Source organism: Geotrypetes seraphini, chromosome 2, assembly GCF_902459505.1.
Source record: "Geotrypetes seraphini chromosome 2, aGeoSer1.1, whole genome shotgun sequence".
Classification (NCBI taxonomy): domain Eukaryota; kingdom Metazoa; phylum Chordata; class Amphibia; order Gymnophiona; family Dermophiidae; genus Geotrypetes; species Geotrypetes seraphini.
Genome location: NC_047085.1, coordinates 1,601,064 through 1,621,769, shown reverse-complemented (window position 1 = coordinate 1,621,769; position 20,706 = coordinate 1,601,064). Strand labels below are relative to the sequence as shown.

The 20,706-nt window shown below is 42.9% G+C and overlaps 1 protein-coding gene across 1 annotated transcript in view; it reads right to left on the bottom strand.

Annotated features, from left to right (window-relative positions):
- The window catches only part of CPSF1 (cleavage and polyadenylation specific factor 1), a 406,695-nt gene that overhangs the window by 306,270 nt on the left and 79,719 nt on the right, over positions 1-20,706 (bottom strand). The window contains exon 10 of the mRNA XM_033933046.1: positions 13,199-13,292. Coding sequence (XP_033788937.1) covers positions 13,199-13,292 — 94 coding nt within the window. The remainder of the gene's footprint in view (positions 1-13,198; positions 13,293-20,706) is intronic.

Here is a 20,706-nt window from a genome sequence, read left to right as displayed (position 1 = left end):
AGTTATATGCTGAATGGCAACCCCTGTCATAATTAATAAAAGCTTGTTATTTTCTGGTGAAATTTGACTTTTTTTTCTCATCATCATTCCAAATAATATTGTGTCATATGATATTGCAATATGATTTTCCATCAATTTATTAATTTGTGGCCAAATTGAATTCCAAAAAGTTTTAATATAGGGACAATGATACAATAAATGATCTAATGTCCCTGGTTCTAGATTACAGTGCCAGCATTTATTGGACTTAGAACTGTCTAATTTTTGCAAACGTGTAGGGGTCCAAAAAGCTCTATGTAATAAGAAGAACCAAGTTTGTCTCATAGATGCTGACACTGTACATCCCATTCTCCAAGACCAAATTAGTGGCCATTGAGATGCATTAATCTGATGTCCAATCTCAATGCTCCAAATGTCTCTTAGACCATTTTTTGGTTTTTTATTCAAATATCCAGATATTAATTTATACCACAATGCGGCTTGATGTCCTAGGAAGTCTGCTTGAAAACATAAGAACTTTAAACTATATTGATTATTTAATGTTTTCCACTCAGGGAACCCAACCTGAATGGCCTGCTTCAACTGCAACCATTTAAAACTTTGTGTTTTATTAAGACCAAATCTATGTTGCAATTGTGAAAAATCCAGCAGTTTACCTTCTGAAATAACATCGTCTAGAGATCTAATGCCTGCAATAATCCAGTTCTTCCAAAGGATTTGAGCTCCGCCAATTTTGATCTTGGAGTTTATCCATATAGATTGATTAGTTGATTTGTTTATTGGGATAGGTGTTAATTTATCAATAAATCTCAACGTTTTCCAAGTATCCATTAATATTTTATTTTCTCTGTATCTTCTAGGTATGTTAATACTTGGCAGATGAACTAAATTTAGGGGAAACATAAGGCGCCATTCCAAATATAACCAATCCGGTGTATTAAAGGTACTATGGCAGATTCAGTGGTTATTGTTTTACCAAAACCAGAGATCCTACTTTGGTATCAAACTATAGGCCTATTTCATTAATAAATGTAGATGGGAAAATTCTTGCTAAAATAATGGCGTTAAGATTGGCAAAAGCTCTCCCATACATTATAGATACTCATCAAACAGGATTTGTTGCAAGGAGACATTCTTCACATAATACTAGGTTGGCGTTTCATACTTTAAATTTAACAAAAACAGTAAAAGATCCGACGTTTATGGTCTCTCTAGATGCAGAAAAGGCCTTTGACAGGGTAGAATGGAATTTCATGTATCAGGCATTGGATTGGTTTGGGGTGGGATCTGGGTTCATTCAAATGATTCAAACGCTGTATAGTTCCCCTGGTGCAAGATTATATATTAATAATAGTTTATCAGATAGATTTGACTTGCGGAGGGGGGTTAGACAGGGTTGTCCCTTATCTCCTTTGCTTTTTGATGTTGTTCTGGAGCCCTTGTTAATTGCTATTAATCAAGCAGAGGGGATACAGGGTATTCCCTATTCAAACTGGGAATATAAACTTTCTGCTTATGCAGATGATATTTTACTTTATTTGAGGAATCCAGAGACCACCATACCATGCCTACTTGAATTGATAGAAAGATTTGGAAAATTCTCAGGATATAAGATTAATTGGAGTAAGTCTGAAGTTTTATCGCTTAATGTTCACTGTGTCAAAGGATTATTTGATTCATTTGATTTTGTATGGAAGGATGAGGGACTAAAATATTTAGGTATATTAATTAAAAATAATGTTGATGATACAGTAAAGGAAAATGAAAACCTTTTACTTAAAAAAGTTACAGAGATGTGTGAAAAATGGAATCCATTGCATATATCATGGTGGGGGAGAGTTCAAACTATTAAAATGATGATATTGCTTGTAGTTTGCTATCAAATGAGTATGATACCAGTTTTTTTTTCAGGGATCATTCTATAAAAAGTTAAATGGTATTCTTACAAAATTTGTTTGGTTGGGTAAAAGACCAAGAATTGCTTTAGTATCTTTACAAAGATCAATTATGGAGGGAGGAGTAAATTTTCCAAATTTTTATAGGTATCATCAAGCCTATATTCTACATCAGGGTATGTATTGGATCCTCCCAGAGCTCATGGAGAATGTCCCAGATTGGTTATATTTGGAATGGCAGCTCCTGTTTCCTTTTCATTTGGTTCATTTGCTTAGTATAAAAATACCTAGAAGACATAGAGAAGATAAAATATTTGTTGACACATGGAAAACATTAAGGTATGGTTAGTAACCTGTCACCTATTCCAATTGCTAAATCTTTACACCAATCCATTTGGGTAAACTCCAAGATCAAAATTGGCGGAGCGCAAATCGTTTGGAAGCAATGGATTATTGGGGGTATTCGTACCTTGAATGATGTTATATTAAATGGATCGCTGCTTAGTTTTTCACAATTGCAACACAAATTTGGTCTGAATAAAAATCAAAGTTTTAAATGGTTGCAATTGAAGCAGGCTATTCAGGAGGGGTTCCCTGAATGGAAGACTCTTAATAATCAATATAGTTTAGAATTCCTTTGCTTTCAGGCGGATTTCTTGGGTCACCAAGCCGCAAAGTGGTATAAATTATTAAGTGAATATTTGAATAAAAAAAAGAAAACTGGGTTGAGGGATATTTGGAGCATTGAGATAAAACACCAAATTTCGGCATCTCAATGGCCACGAATTTGGTCTTGGAGAATAAAATCAACAATGTCAGCATCTATGAGACAAACATGGTTGTTTTGTTGCATAAAGTGTTTTGAACCTAAGTTCGTTTACAGAAAGTAGATAATTCTAGATCTAATAGATGTTGGCATTGTAAGCAAGAAGCAGGGACTTTAGATCATTTAATTTTTTTCTGTCCTTGTATAAATGTATTCTGGAAGTCAATCTGGCCCCAAATTAATTTGTTATTAGAAAATCATGTCGCCCTGTCCTATGATACAATTTTATTTGGCACTTCAATGAGATATAAAAGTCAAATTTCAGGATCCAATAATAAATTATTGTTAATATTAACAGGAGTTGCCATTCAGCACATAACTAGGAACTGGAAAGATTATACAAGTCTGAATTTTACGTTTTGGTGGAATACAGTGTGTTATACATATAGAATGGAAAAAGCTATTGCATTACAGAATGGGAATTACAAGAATTTTAAAAAGATTTGGGGGCCATTAATGGAATATTCAGATTTGGCATCTTTACAAGATTGATTGAATATATAATGAAAGAGTTAGAATATGATAAGATTGAAATATAGAAATGGGGGGGAATGGGGTGGGATATTTTACAACTTGATAAGATATATGGGTAAGAATGTACAAGTGATTGTGTATAATATATTGTATAAATTTGTAAACTTGTTGATTGATGGAAAAATGAATAAAGAAGTTAAAAAAAAAAAAAAAGAAGGTCTTAAGCTCTCTTATCTTAGGAGGTTACAAATAATTCAAACCACTGCAGTGAAGTTTCTCTATTATGCCTGTTCTCTGGTATGCAAAAACACAAAACAAAACAGTTAATTATGTCTCCCCTTTCTGGTATCCTATTTCATACAAAAAATAAGATCTCACTTCATTAGAAAAATACCTGCCTCTCACCATTCTATGATCCCCTCTCTCATCCCCCAGATCAAGTGCAGCATTTTTCATCACTGCCTGCCAGCCCTATGCCCAACATTTCTCCTATCATCACCTCTCTCCAGCACCATACCACACCTCTCTCCATCACTATGTCCAACGTTCTTCCCCCTTGCATCCCCCCTCAATCTGTCCCTGTTCCCTTTCTACTACCATATCCAATATTTCTTCCTCTCATCCTTCCCTCCCCTATGTATCCCTACCTCACTCCCTCTCTCTCTCTATGCCCAACAATTTTCCACTCTCTTCCTTTTCCCCATGTGCGCCATCTCTTTCCCTCTCACTCACACTCATGCCCAATAAATCTCCCTTTCTATTCCCTCCCTTCCTCCATTGTGTCCCAAGTTTGTGTGCCCTTCCTCCCTCCCTTGTGCCCCAAATTCATATCCCCTCCCTTCTTTCTATGTCCAGAGTACATGCCCCCCACCAGCTTTTATCCCAAATTTGTGCCACTCCCATGTCCCAACGCGCTCCTTTCCCCCCTCTTTTCTCCCTTTGACTCACATTCATATCCTTCTCTCCCTTGTTACCTTCAGGGCTGCACTTGCTCCCTTCAGCTGGGCACTTTTTGTAGGGATGCATGCAGTGGCTCTTGCATGTTACACATGGCTGACCCGGAAGCCATCTCTCTGACATCAGGAGAGATGGCTTTCAGTTAGTCACATGCAGCATGCAAGAGCCGCTGCATGTGTCCCTGCAAAGAACAAGTTCGGCTGAAAGTAGGAAAGAGCAGCCCAGCTGGAAGGAGGACTATTGAGGCAACTGGGATCTCCGACTAACCTGGAAGGCTTCCCTTCTGGTTTCTGCTTTCCTCATCTTCTCGTCATTCTCTTCCTTTCATCCACAGTCTGCCTTCACTCTGCCTTACGACCAAGATGATAAATGGGATGGAACTCCTCTCGTTGAGGAAAGACTAAAAAGGTTTGGGCTCTTCAGCTTGGAAAAGAGACGGCTAAGGGGAGATATGATTGAGGTCTACAAAATCCTGAGTGGAGTAGAACGGGTACAAGTGGATCGATTTTTCACTCCGTCAAAAATTACAAAGACTAGGAGACATTCAATGAAGTTACAAGGAAATACTTTTAAAACCAATAGGAGGAGGAAATTTTTTTTCAATCAGAATAGTTAAGCTCTGGAACAAAGCGTTGCCAGAGGTTGTGGTAAGAGCGGATAACGTAGTTCAGCAGTCTCAAACTCGCGGCCCATGCTCTTGTACCCGATCTTGCACTCTAGGCAGGAAGAGAGGCGCCGGTGTCAGCTGACTTGCAACTTCCTGCTGCTGTCGTGTATGTCAGGACTCCTGCCTTCGCTTATCTGCCAGATACGCGAAGGCAGGAGTCCCGCATATGTGACAGCAGCAGGAAGTTGCAAGTTAGCTGATGCCGGCGCAATCTCGCACACTGGGTAGGAAGAGAGGCTCTGGCGTGGCTAACTTGCAACTTCCTGATGCTGTCACATATGACGGGATTCCTGCCTTCACGTATCGAGAGGAATTTTATGCAAAATTGTCATTTCTTTAATAAGACATTAACTATTTTTTTCTGCAGCCCTCCAAGTACCTACAAATCCAAAATGTGGCCCTGCAAAGAGTTTGAGTTTGAGGCAACTGGCGTAGCTGGTTTTAAGAAAGGTTTGGGCAATTTCCTGAAAAAAAAGTCTATAGTCTGTTATTGAAAAAGACATGGGGAAGCCACTGCTTGCCCTGGATCGGTAGCATGGAATGTTGCTACTCTTTGGGTTTTGGCCAGGTACTAGTAACCTGGAATGGCCACCGTGAGAATGGGCTACTGAGCTTGATGGACCATTGGTCTGACCCAGTAAGGCTATTCTTATGTTATGTTCTTCCACTTGGCATCTGCTCTGTTTCTATGCCTCTACCAGAAATTGTCTGCCTCGCTCTTCCATCTCCCCCCCCCCCCCCCCCGTTGGTCTGGCACCCATCTTCTTCCCTCCGCTCCCCCCCATAGTCTAGCATCTCTGTCTTCTTGCCTTCCATCTCTCACTCCTTCCCCCAGGTTGTTTTAACATCTCTCTCCTCCTTTCCTCCCTTCAGATCTGCTATCAGTCTCCTCCCCCTCCCCCAATGCTCTGGTATCTCTCTCTCCTCTTTATTCTCCCTTTCCCTTCCTTTTCATTTTTGCTCTTCCTTCTCAATTTGTTTTCTACCTCATTCTTACCTCCCAGTCCTCAATTTCCCTTTCATTGTGTCTACTTACAGCTTACCACCTCTTTCTCTCACCCCTTCCAGTATCTCACTAACTGTATCTTCTTCCCCCAATCCAGCATGTACCCTTTTTACTTTATCCCCTCCCCATCCAGTATGTGTTCCCCTCTCTTTCTCCCCCTTCCCTTCAGCGTCTGTTCCCCTCTCGCCCTTCCCTACCTCCATCCAGTATCTGCCCCTCCCTCTCTACTTCCCTTCAGCGTCTGCTCCTCTCTCTCCTCCCCATTTCCTTCCAGTATGCTCCCCTCTCTCTCCTCCCCACTTCCATGCAGCGTCTGCTCCCCCACTCTCTTCCCCATTTCCTTTCAGGCTCTGTTCCTATCTCCCCTCCCCCTCCCTTCCCTCCCCACTTCCATGCGACATCTGCTCCCCTCTCCCTCTCCACTTCCATGCGACGTCTGCTCTCTCCTCTCTCCTCCCTGTTTCCCTTCGGCATCTGTTCCTCTCCCACTTCCCCTCAGCATCTGTTCCCCTCTCTCCCCTCCCCGCTTCCATCCAGCATCTGCTCCTCCCTCTCTCTCTACTTCCATGCACTCTCTTCCTCACTTCCATGTGGCATCTGCTCCCTCCTCTCCTCTCCCCTTCGGTACCACTCAACCTTTTTCCCTCGTCGAGCCATCTCCCTCCCTTCTTGTCACCTTTTTAAACACTTTTCAGAATCAAGGTTCTCTCTCCAAGTGGCCCGGACACTACAACCTTCTCACAGATCACATGTGACTGCCCCGAAGCTTCTCCTCTGATGCAACTTCCTGTTTCCACCTGAGCGGCTCGCATCAGAGGAGAAGTTTTGAGGCAGTTGTGCGTGACTTGTGAGAAGGCTGTGGCGTCTGGGCTACACAGAGAAAACTTTGAAAAGCGCAATAAGGTAAGGGGAAGGGAGGGAGATGGCCAAACGAGGAGAAGAGATTCACGGACTGCGGAAAATGGGAGGGAGGGTGCTGCTGGACTGCACGATCACAAGGAATATATATTAGTGAAAGGAGGAAGATGAAAAATGGAATTGCTAGGCTAAAAGATGCTGGGAACCAATATGTGGAGAGTGATGAGGAGAAAGCAAATGTGCTAAACAAATACTTCTGTTCTGTGTTCACAGAAGAAAATCCTGGAGAAGGACCGAGATTGTCTGGCAAAGTTACACGAGAAAATGGAGTAGATTCTGTGCCATTCACGGAGGAGGGTGTTTTATGAGCAACTTGAAAAACTGAAGGTGGACAAAGCGATGGGACCAGTCGGGATCCATCCCAGGATACTAAGGGAGCTCAGAGAGGTTCTGGCGAGTCCTTTTAAAGACTTGTTCAACAAATCTCTGGAGACGGGAGTGATTCCTGGGGATTGGAGGAGAGCGGATGTGGTCCCTATTCATAAAAGTGGTCACAGGGATGAAGCAGGAAACTACAGGCCGGTGAGCCTCACTTCAGTTGTTGGAAAAATAATGGAAGTGTTGCTGAAAGAAAGGATAGTGTACTTCCTTGAATCTAATGGGTTACAGGATCCGAGGCAACATAGATATGATATATAAATTTCTAACGATTTAAAAAATTTCAAAAACCCGATTTCTTCAAGAAATCGGGTTTTTGAAATCGTTAGAAATTTATATATCATATCTAGTGATGAGTACTTCCCTTCAGTTAGAACCATGCACAACCTTTTTAATTTGAGTAAAGTGAGTTTTTTTTAAATATTCTTCACAAATGTACTTTATAGCTATTAAGCATGTTCATATTTGTTTTCAGAGCTTGCACCTCCAGTTAAACTATACATGTTGTGTCGGTTCCCTGACGCAGATTCGAAACGTGGCACGTCGGAACCAGCTACTTTTTCAAAGTTAAGTGAATGACTTCTTTGATATTTTTGCTATAGCTATTAAAATTAAGCATAGCTTTAGCAGCTAGCAACACAACAGTTTCAGAATCTAAACCTGGAGAAATTTGTCTGTATTGAACACTGCAATGATTGGTGGGTGAGGCGGAATATTATGCCTTCATATCTCTGAGCAGAGTTCATTATACAAGAGTATGTACAAAGTTTCATGAAATGATCTTTTCAAGTAGTGACTTTTTTCATTTTCAAGTACAGTGGAACCTTGGTTTACGAGCATAATTCATTCCAGAAGCATGCTCGTAAACCAAATTGCTCGTATATCAAAGCAAGTTTCCCCATAGGAAGTAAGGGAAACTGCTTTGATTGGTTCCACCTCCTCCCCCCCCCCTGAGGCTACTGGCGCTGCTCCATTCTCCCCCCCATTGAGGAATCCGACGCTGTTCCAAACCCCTCCCTGCGATCCGGCTTCCCCCCCTGCAAACCGGCATCCTCCCCCCACTCGCGTTGCCCCCCCTCCACCGCGATCCTACTCCCCCCCGAGCATGTCAATGACACTTCCTTTACCCGACTTGGCACCAGTGCCGGCGCCCGAAGATCCTCCCTCTTCTGGCGCGGCCTGGGCTGGGCGGTGCGTCGGAGATCCTCCCTCTTCTGGTCTGGGCTGGGCTGGACTGGCTTTGAGCATTTGCGCATGCTCAAAGCTTTCTGGTCTCGCTCTCAATCTCAGAGAGAGCGAGACCAGAAGGCTTTGAGCATGCGCAAATGCTCAAAGCTAGTCTAGCCCAGCCCAGCCCAGCCCAGAAGAGGGAGGATCTCCGACGCACCGCCCAGCCCAGGCCGCGCCAGAAGAGGGAGGATCTTTGGGCACCGGCACTGGTGCCAAGACGGGGTAAAGTTAGTGTTATTGACATGCTCGGGGGGGGAGTAGGATCGCAGTGGAGGAGGGGCAACGCGAACGGGGGGATGCCGGATCGCTGGGGGGGATGCTGGATCGCGGAGGGGGGCGTTCGTACAGCGAAGCAAGCTCGGTTTACGAGGCACCAAGTTTGCAAATGTTTTGCTCGTCTTGCAAAACACTCGCAAACCGGTGCACTCGTAAACCGAGGTATCACTGTATTTCAGAAAAAGCTAAAGTCTTTACAAAAGGTTTCACGCCCTCACCAAGCTCCCAAAAAGCTTTCAGTACTGCAAGTGTGGAGTTGTTGGCCAGGTCATTTGTTCCCAGATGGATAACAACATCAGTGTTAAAATCCTTAGTTTCTTCCTTAATTATAGTCAGTATTTGCCTGGAACTCCTGGTAGCTGAGGATCCTGAAGACATTCACTATTTTGGTCTCGCCCTGTGTTCTAAGGTTAATGCCTCTGATGATAGAATCCCCCAACAGTAATAGTTTTCTGTTTTTGGCCTTTTTATTTGTGCTTAGGGTGCGCTTGTTCTCTTGAGTTACCTTCATTGGTTCCAGTCCCACCTCCCTTCTGTTTTTTTTGAATATCACAGTGCACTAGTGGAGTGAAGGAATTCTGTAGAGGTAATATGGATGTTTCTATGTTACATGTCGCAGTCTTCCTGAGCCTACAGTGATCCATTTATTCCTGGGCTGTTTTATTCTTTGAGGTAGAGGTGGTAAGTTGGTATGATTTTTGTGGAGTGATGGAAGCTGCTTTAATTGTATTCAATTCCTGTTTAAGTTTGCATAGCTCCTCCTTAATACTAGCAAGTTGAAGACAGATGGGGCAAGCCTTAAGCCTCCAAATAGTATGTCTTGGAATTAAAGCACCACAGTGATTGCATAGAATAAAGGTCATCTTGATTGGTTGTGAAGTGACTTGATTTGAGTAGTCCTGATTATTTGGGTCTCTATATATGAAAAGTGGTCCCTGGGGTTGGTGGGACTATAAGTCTTACCCTTATTCCTATGAAGGGAAAGGGAAAGAGGAAATACGATTTAACAAAGGAAAGACAAGGGTTTATTTTTTTTTGTTTTTTAAGTAAGAAACAGGGAGGAGAAGATAAATTAAGCAGATATAATGCTGAAAACCAGTGAAAGGAGCAGAATATGAAATGCTGAGCCACTTAGCTTTTTGAAGTTCACAGGGCAGCCTTGTTCACAGCACTGTCCCAAAGATAATGCAGTTAACCTTAGAAGTAAATCAGAGCCCCTCCCTTCTCCATCTAATCAGCAGACACAATGGCTAAAAACTAGTAACTCAGAAATACAGGCACCTAAAACACAGTATTTTAAACAAAAATGCAGGTTCTATAACAAATCAGTAGCTACCCTAAACACAGGATTTATAACAGGATTTTCCCTACTTTACTCACCCTGAGCCACAGGCACCAGGATTTAATTAGAGTTAATTAAGTCTTACCCTTATTCCTATGAAGAGGAAGAGGAAATAAGATTTAACAGAGGAAAGAGAAGGGTTTATTTTTTTGTGCTTTTTTGTTGTTTTTTTAAGTAAGATACAGGGAGGAGAAGAGGTAGAGTCCATCCTTTCTGAATAGCTTGCTCTTCCCCCAGAATGTCGTCCAGTTGCGCATGAAGTGGAATGCTTCTTCCTCACACCAGCGCCTCATCCATGCGTTGACTGCTTGCAGCTCCATCTGCCTCTTCTCATCGACCCTGAGTACCTGCAGTTTCTCCGAGAACACTACCCTTGGCATTCTGGTCTTCAGCTTCCTTCCTAGCATCCAGAACTGGTTCTTCAGGAAGGTGGGGGGAGGGACACAGCAAGAGACCTGACGGGTTTAACACCCCCGAGGTCGGATAGATCCCCAAATAGGACCCATCCAAGCTCTATCCGGCACAGAAGGGGAACCAGGAGTCCAAAAACAACGTTCCAACAGTGCTAAGAGGGGAGTCGAAATCAGCCTTACCACCTGCTACCGGAGACTGAGGAAGGCTGGATTAGTAGAGGGGAAGCTATACTGATATACAGGTTTGATCTCAGTCTCTACCTGCTGGTAGCAGTGAGGTATAATACCCATCCGTAAAGGAACTATTCTGGTCTACCAGGCAATACAGAAAGATGGGGTTTCAGCCTACTTTTGAACAAGGAAAGGGGCATGGCGGACGGACCCAGTCATATCCAGGCATATGGGGCAGCAAGGTGAAAGGAACAAAGCCTGAAAATGGCAATGGAGGAGAAGGGTACAGATAAAAGCAACTCATCTGAGGAACAGAGTTCTCAGAGAGGTGCATAAGGAGAGATACTGAGGGGCTGAAGAATGAACACACTTGGAGTTTGAACTGTATGCTAAGGTGGATAGGGAGCAAGTGAAGTGATCTGAGGAGAGGGGTGAGACGAATGTAGAAGGTTGGCAGAAGATAAGTCAGGCAGCAGAGTTTTGTACAGATTGCAGTGGTGAGAGGCGGTTCAGTGAGAGACCTATTAGAAGTACATTGCAGTAGTCTAAGAATGAGGTTACAAGAGTGTGGACATGGGTTCAGGTAGCATGTTCAGAGAGAAAGGGGCTCCAAAGCCAACTGAACTCTTGACTTGCAAAGGCAAAAGGTCTGATAGGTGGCCAAGATAAAAATCCTGAAAAAGATCCACTTCTGAGAAGACCCAGTATCTTGATAGCAGGAGCAGAAACTGGCTCTATCCGTGGGGGCTGCTCAAGAGCCAATGTAACTGAAGTTGCAGACAAAATGACAAAGACCCACCAAAGCAGGGGCCACCATCATGACAGCATTGCTAGAGCCAACTGCAGTTGAGTCCCTTTGGTGTGCAGGTAGTAGGCTCTGAAGACAGCCCTGGTTCTGAAACAACAGCCAAATCAGCCCCATGTGGAACAGACTGTTCAGCACATCAGTCTGTTAATGCTCATCTGAACTGAGTGCAGTCACATCACAGTAAACAACCCTGGCGCAGAACGATTTCCTTTGCACAACGAACCCAAGAGGCACCAGCAAATGCCACTCAAACTCAGGTATTCCCTCACACTACCCGAAGGCTGCAACGAGCAAACTGCTGAAAGGCTTACACTCACTGTGTAGCTGGAGCTGCCCCTTTTTTAAACTCCTGGGCAGACCTCACAAATTCTGAGAACCAACTGTCTGCCCTAAGACAGAAAGCCAACTGAGGCACTACTACACAACTGGGGATGGACCCAGCCATCCAGGTTTGCACTACCAAGGCAAACGACTTTCATGGGCCCCTGCCTCAGTCTAGTAGAAACACTGCACTGAGAGGGAACATAGAGAAGCCACAGCAAACTCAGAGTCTTTAATTATCACTAATAATAAAACCCTAAGCGCGCATGCGCACTTCAAACTTCGTGTTCCCTGCGTCCGTGATCTGTAACTCCGTTCCAGTAGAACGCTACTGCATGTGGAGTTTGGCGACCACAGATGTGGAGAACACACCAGCGACTCCCCTCTCCCGCCCCCCGCTAGACAACAAACCGCTGCCACCACTGCTACTCTTCGTTTGCATCTGCCCTCCTCTTCAAAGCAGCCTGCTGAGGATCGCCCGCCGGCTGTAGCGAACCTCGCAGACCGCTCTCCACCTCGGTAGCATGTTCCCTCTAACGCGATCCGCAGCAGGCTGCTTTGAAGAGGAGGGCAGACGCGAATGAAGAGCAGCAGCAGTGATTTGTGGCAGTGGGCCAGAAGAGACCAGGAAGGCGGGATGGAGGAAGGGTAAGAACGGCGGTTTGGGGAGCAATACAGACAAGCAGGGGGAGAGGGAAAGAGGGCTGCTTTGGGGGGGAGGGATGTGCGGGGGGGAAATGGGAAGACAACAATCATGCTTTGCTCAGGGAGGGGGGAACAGAAGGGGGCCACAGAGCAGGCAGGCATGGTACAACAGAGAAATCAGGCAGGCAGGGGGCCAGGGAGAGATACAGACAGAAAGAATGAGACAGACAGACAGGGGGCCAAAGAGACAAAGAAAAAAAGACAGACAGCGGCCAAGGAGAGATAGACAAAGAAAAAAAAGACAGACAGACAGTGTCTAATGAGAGAGAGACAAAGAAAAAAAGAGACAGACAGACAGCGGCCAAGGAGAGAGAGAGAAAGAAAGAAAGACAGACACACACATCTATTCTAGCACCCGTTAATGTAACGGGCTTAAAGACTAGTTTAAATAAACAAACAGAGTCCATAAAGCCTAATTTCCAGACTGGGACTGCTCATACTTATCACCTCTACCAAATGTTGGAGACTGAGAACAGACTGACTCAAAGGCGGACTGCACAGCCCACTTACAAGTTACTTAGAAGTTTTTGGTTCTCAGTTTCCATCTGCTTGTAGGAGTGCATGAGCCATTCGTCTGCACATGTCTGGAGGGACACTATAAGATTGGAATTCTTTGCATTAGGGACTGAGCAGCTTGGGAATTCACCAAATCCCTAGAGAGCTGTGACTGCTGCTTTCCACAGAACACAGTGAAACCATCCACTGAAAATACATGAGACTTCTACAAATTGAATAAGTGCTTTAGGTGGAGACCCAAAAAGCGTCACCCAGAATGAAAGCACACTGCAGGAAAATGAACACACAATCTTACATTTCTCCTCCTTTCAGAGATATCACCATCTTGTCATAAGAGATGAAGGTCCCTTGGCAACAATCCAAACTGATCTTTACTTCCTCCTGTACTCCTGCAGTTAAAGAAAACACAAATCTGTAAGTACCAGCGAAACATTTCTGTGCACTCAGAGCCAGGATTGGCCACTCACACAAATACCGAGAGCCTTCCACTGTCAGGACAAATCACATGCCTCTATAACATCCACTCACACTTAAAAGAAGAGAAATGCCACAAGAGCTAAGCTGCCTTTCTGTAGGTACCATTAAAGCTCTTTATATATACTACATTATATGCAGGTACTTTTTATGACCCTAGTGGGCTCACAATCTACAGTAGCAGAGTAAAAGGTAATCAGGCATTATTCTATAAAATTTAAATCAAAGTTACTTACCTGTAGCAGGTGTTCTAGCCATACTGTACTGCACATCCATGGGTGCCTTCCCACCCAACACACGAGCAGAAGGTCCTCAGTCCTATATTACAGCTTGTAGAAATGTAACTTCAAGGGGAACAGGGAAGGTATGTGAGAATATTCAATCTGCTGTCCTTGGAGAACAACTTGTTATGGGTAAGTAACTTTGCTTTCTTCCAGGACAAGAAGGCCTTGATTCTCACATCTGGGAATCCCTAGCTACCATGCTCACTGACCTATTGCTAACATACCAATTCTTTCTTAAACTAATGGAAGGACTGGTCAACATCAATCTCATGAAATATTTAGAGAAGTTTAACATTCTACACGATTCTCAGTCTGGTTTTCGTACAAATTATAGTACCAAAACAGTTATAGATTCTATGACTGATTATCTTTTCCATTTGTTTTCCCTGGGAAAAAGCAAATTAGTAATGCAGTTCAACTTGAACAGTGCCTTTGACCTTGTCGACCATGACATTTTGCTTAGATGCCTTGATTCATTGCCATTTCTGTTCAGGTACTAAATTGGTTTACGGGTTTCCAAAAAAAACAAAAACCAAAAAAACCCGTATATACCAAGTTTACAGTGAAGGATCTTTCTCTCACGGTGTAACCTCTGCTGCGTTCCTAAGGGCTCCCCACGCTCCCCTTCACTTTTCAATGTCTATATGCCATCATTAGGAAATACATTATCCGATTTAAAATTAAAATCTTATATATACGCAGATTACATTACAATTATCATTCCCATAAGCTCACTGACTCAAGAGACAAAACAATTCATCTCATCTGTCCTTCAAAGAAGGTTTATATAGGTTCCTAGAGGATAAGAGGATTGAGGGGTACAGGTAGGAGTTGAGCCAGGTTATAGGAATAGTCAGGGACCACTGCATCGGTGCTAGGCCTGAGGGGCCGCCGCGGGAGCGGACCGCTGGGCGGGATGGACCTCTGGTCTGACCCAGCGGAGGCAAATTCTTATGTTCCTTACTAAGGTAGAACAATGGACATCGCAATTTAAATTAAAACTGAATTCCGAAAAACTAAGATTTTTTTGGGCAAGTCCAAATAACAAGATCACGAATACCTCTTTGAGATTAAATGGATTAGATTACCCAATTAATTTTACTATCAAAATCCTTAGACCGAAGCGTGACTTTTTTTTATGTTCAATCTTTTTTATTAGTTTAAGTGCAAATTATGAAACAGTACAGAGAAAGAAAAGAAAAAAAGAACTGCATTACGGAGCTGTGTCACAAAGGTTCCGAACACAGGAAATGAGCTAAACATAGTCAAACATATTGTATAAGTACAGCAGAGAAAACATGAAAATGCCCAGATTAAGTACAATCTAGGATAGGGCCCCATATTCTGTTAAATGTGGGTAAGGAATTTGTCTTTTCAGCAGCTACCTTTTCAAATTTAACATAGAGACATAGGGTGTTCCACTAGACATTAGAGTCCAATGAAGAGGAGTCTTTCCAATTAGACAAGACGGATTTGAGTGCCAATTGAAGTAAACAAGACAATAATCTGGATTGATATGTATTTAAATCTTCAGATAAAGCTGCAGATCCAAAAATTAATACCGAAAAAGAAAGTTGTGAAGTGATAGGCAAAATATCAGAAATAGAAGTCCACACCTGAGACCAATACGACTCGATATTCGGGCAATGGTAAAGCATATGGTCAAAGGTGCCTATGTCATTAGAACAAGACCAACATTTATTTGAGTTTTTACTGTCAATTTTTGACAATCTATAGGGTGTCCAGTAAGCCCTATGTAAAATGAAAAACATCATTTGAACCATTGATGAGGATCTAAGAGATTTCCTAGCGGATAGCCATATTTGTTTCCAGGTAGAAGGTTGAAATGCAAGGTTGATATCATTACTCCAGACATCATGTAATGCTGCAGAGGAAGAGTATTTACTGTTTCATATGATTTTATACCATGCAGAAGCTTCCTTGCGTTTGCCACAGTAATCGGAACACCACAAGCTTAATGAAGGGATTGTTGAGGACAGATTCTCAATAGAAAGGCACTTTGAAATACAATGATGCAGTTGCATCCAGCGGAAAAAATGATGTGCAGGCAGATGGTATCGAGATGCTAAAGTAGAGAACGGCAGTAATTTAGAGTTCTCTGTTAGATGGTTCAAAGACCAAATGCCCACCTTAATCCAAGATTTCCACTCAATGTACTGTCCTTGAATCCTGATATGCGGGTTGTTCCAGATTGAGATATGTAATGTTGAATTCCACTTAGTGTCCGCAATTTCGTCTATTGCTTGTAGTGCTTTTTTGGTGGAAGATAAGATGGCATTATGAGCAACGCTAGCATGAGGTGCTGTGAACGGCAAAAATTGCAGACGATTTTCAGTGAGCAGTTCACGTTCAAAAAGAAGCCAGGAAGGAGAACGTTCTTGTGGGCAATCTAGCAGCCATTTCGATCCTTGTCCAGATAGAAAAGCCAAGTGATATTCATAAAAACTAGGAAAGTTCACACCTCCAGATTCCTTGGCTGCCTTCAATTTTTTCAAAGTTATGCGAGGTGTTTTTCGATTCCAGAGGAATTTGACCAGGATTGATTCCAACCTGGTATACACTTTTGGTGGTAGTAGGAGAGGAATCATAGAAAGGATGTAATTTATCTTAGGAATCAGTATCATCTTGATGGTATCCAATCTCCCCCACCAAGATAATTTTAGTGGAGACCAACGTTCTGTTAGTGTTCTAGCAATTTGGAATAAGAGATCCGCATTATAGCTACTGGTTTCTTCCAAGGAAGGGCCAAATAGTATTCCCAAATATTTCAGTTTCCTAGGAGTCAGTTTCAGGCCAAATTGTTTCAATGAGTCACAACACACTGAATTATTAAGTGGCATGATCTCAGTTTTATAGCCAGAAACATTGGCGTAGTCTGCTATGGAAAGAAATATATTGTGAAGAGTCAGGCTCAGAATAAAGTAATATATCGTCCGCGTACGCGGAGAGTTTCGCCTGAAAGGTCCCCAGTCAGAATCCTTTGATGTGTGAGTTCGACCTGATAGCGATCAATAAAGGTTCCAACGCTATGTTGAACAATAAGGGGGATAGAGGGCATCCCTGCCTTGTTCCTCGGGTTGGTCGGAAAGGTTCATACAAAGAATCATTGATTCGTAAATTGGTGGTAGGATTCACATAGAGGATTCGTACCATATCAATAAAGGCTTCATGGAAACCAAACCATTGCATCACGTGGAATAAGAAGGACCATTCAGCACGGTCAAAGGCTTTCTCAACATCTAGGGCCACCGCTACCAGGAGAGCGGAGGAATGCTGAGCCTGATGTATAATGTGAGAAAAGAACTTGTATTGTCAGAGGATAGACGACCGTACATGAAGCCGTTTTGATCAGTATGGATTACTGCAGGAAGTACCGATTGAAGACGAATGGCCAATATTTTAGCAAAGATCTTCCAATCTGTGTTAATCAATGACAGAGGTCTATAATTCCGGACATCCAAGGGATCTTTTTCAGATTTCAAAAGCACTATAATTGTAGCCTCTGTGAATGTTCCTTTGACTTCTCCTGTGGCAATGAGATACGTAAATAACTGTAATAATAAAGGAATTAGAAAATCCTGAAACGCCAAGTAAAATTTGACGGTGAGTCCATCGGGTCCGGGCGCTTTCTTCTTAGCCATTGAGAGTAAAGCCTCCGTGATTTGTGACCCATCTAAAGGCAATGATAACAGTTCATTGTCCTTGTCCGTGAGGGTAGGGTGAGGCAAAGCATCGAGGAAAGGATCAAAGAGTGAGGTATCAGGCGTATCAGAGGAATATAAAGTGGTATAAAATTGTCGAAATTGTGAGATGTCAACGCTGTTCATCCAAAGGTTGCCAATATCATCTTTGATAGCCGGTATCGTGGTGCGCTCAGACCTAATTTTGATATATTCAGCTAGTTGGTGCCCATATTTGTTTTCAGTAGTGTAATAGTGCTCTAATTTCATGAAGACTTCCTTAGCAGAAGAAGAGCTAAGAAATAAATTGTATTCAAATCTTATTTTCCTCAAGGAGTTTAAGGAATCTGCGTCCTTCAGATGTTGTTTGTGGTAATCTTCTGCCATCTTCAATTTCTGTTGCAGCGCAGATTCTTGTTCAGCAAGTTGCTTTCTACGGCGTGCTGTGTAGGAAATAATCATGCCTCGTATGAAGGCCTTAAAGCAGTCCCAAGTAGTAGGCCAAGATGTATCCTCTGGCTTGTTTATCTCAAAAAAATCTACAATATGATGTCACATTTCAGTCAAAAATAGGTCGTCTTACACCATGCTAGAATTAAATCTCCAAGCTCCTTTATTGAGTTTGACACCGAGGTTGTGAAAAGTGAGGAGTATGGGAGCATGGTCCGACACAACTATTTCACCAATTGTTGCCGTGACAACTTTTGGCATTAAAGCATAGCTTATCAAAAAGAAGTCTATTCTTGAATATGATGCGTGCGGAGCAGAGAAAAAGGTGTATTCAGCGTCCGTCTGATGTAATGTTCTCCAGGGATCTCCCAATTTCAGTTGTGCCAGAATTTCTTGTAGTTTAAACCAAGATCTAGATTTCCTGTAGGGCACAGTAGATTGTCTGTCCACCAGAGGATTCAAGATTAAATTAAAGTCACCTCCCAGTATGACATGTGGATCTCCAGTAGATGTGATCATGTTAGCTAAGTCATCAAAAAACGCAGGACAGTCCACATTGGGGGCGTAAATATTAATGATAGTGATAGAGTCACCATTGATTTTTAAGCGAACTGTCAGCCATCTGCCTTCAATGTCTGCAGTGTGAGATATGATGGTAAAGTCCGGTCGTCGACGTATGAGGGTGGCTACTCCCCCCTTTTTGTGCACTGCTGCTGAATACAGGACAGGGTGGCACCATTTCCAAGACAGTTTAGAAGATTCCAACATTGACAGATGCGTCTCTTACAGCAATATGATGTCTGGTGTAAACTTTTCTACATAACGTAGTATTTTGGTCTTTTTCATCTGGTTGTGTAGCCCCTTAACGTTAAGGGAAAAGCATGTTATGGACATAGGGTGACATTTCAGAGTCAAGGCATATAGCATCATGAAAATAACAATGGATAAAACAGTAATTCATTTTTAACATCCTGTGTTCGAAGAAGAACAAACATAGCACAGACTGTAATGAACAACTGGTTAACAAATGAGCTAACAATAACCTATGGGAGTAGTGATCAGCACCAATAGCCCAGGGAACCGGGCCCCAAGAAGGAATAAATAGTGATAAGTATAAACCATCAAAGGTGTGCAGCAAATATTCAAAACATTTCAGAGTTAACTAAATATGAATCAGCAAAAAATACATTGAAATACAGACCCAGACAAGCAATGTTCAGTTAAAGAGCAATAGCAGGTAAAACTGAAATAGACAATAGGTTAGTGTTCAAGTCTTATCTATAGCCGAGGGTTGTACAGACTCAATGAATTCCGCTAATTCTGCGGGTTTGGGGAATCGGTGGTTTTATTCTTAAAGTAACCCGTATGCAGGCTGGGAAGAGGATGCCAAACTTTGCGCCCATTTCCTTCAGCGTAGGTCTGTAAGCCAGAAACTGCTTCCTTCTTTTCGCCGTTTCTTTTGACAAATCTGGCACGAAAAGCAGCTTATTGCCTTCTAAGACGATCGGGCCATGTAGTTTTGCATGCTGCATTATCAGCATGGTATGATTGTGACTCCGGGGCACAGACTTCACACGCATGGGAGATTTCGTCCATCGGACGCTGCAGGACCAAGTGGAGACCGATGATGTAGAAGCTAAGTGGTTAACACTGAAATCAACAATACATGAAGCAACTAGCCGCTTCATAAAATCAGTAAATAAACGACAAAGAAACAATAAACCCCAATGGTTCACCACGGAGATCTCACACCTCAATAAGGAGAAGAAAAAAGCGTTTCTCTCCTACAAGCGCACGGAGAAAAGAGAGGCAAAGGTAGGACCAGGTCTACAGCGGTCAAAATGGCAGTTAGGGAGGCAAAACTTCGAGTGGAAGAAATTCTGGCAAAAAACATTAAAAAGGGGGACAAATCCTTCTTCAGGTATATTAGTGACAGAAAAAGGAACACAGGCGGGATAGTATGCCTTAGAAGACCGGACGGAAGTTACGTGGAAGCAGATTCCGATAAAGCCGAACTACTGAATGAATACTTCTGCTCAGTCTTCACCTGTGAGGCACCGGGACACGGTCCGCAGTTGAAGGCAACACAAAGCACAGAAGACCCGTTTAAGAATTTTGAGTTCACACCAGGTGAAGTTTACAGTGAACTGGCAAGACTCAAGGTGAACAAAGCCATGGGACCAGACAATTTGCACCCAAGAGTGCTCAGAGAATTGAGCGATGTCCTGGCGAAACCGTTGGCTGAGCTATTCAATCTCTCCCTAAGTAAGGGGAAAGTTCCCCTGGACTGGAAATTAGCTAATGTCGTTCCTCTGCATAAAAAGGGTTGCAGGGCAGAGGCTGCGAATTATAGACCAGTGAGTCTCACATCAATAGTGTGCAAACTCATGGAAACACTAATTAAAAGCAAATTGGACACGATCTTGAATGAAGGGAATCTTCGGGATCCCAGTCAGCATGGATTCACCAAGGGTAGGTCCTGCCAATCCAATCTCATCAGCTTCTTTGACTGGGTAACAAGAAAGTTGGACTTGGGAGAGTCTTTGGACGTCGTGTACCTGGACTTCAGCTTTTGACAGTGTCCCACACCGCAGGCTGCTAAGCAAGATGGAATTAATGGGGTTAGGAGAGACACTAACTGCATGGGTCAATGATTGGCTGAGTGGCAGACTTCAGAGGGTGGTGGTTAATGGTACCCTCTCTAAAACATCGGAGGTGACCAGTGGAATGCCGCAGGGCTCGGTCCTGGGTCCACTCCTTTTCAACATATTCATAGGGGATCTGACTCAAGGGCTTCAAGGTAAAATAACACTATTCGCCGATGACGCCAAACTATGCAATATAGTAAGTGAATGCAGTTTACAGAATTATATGGCGCAGGACCTGCTTACATT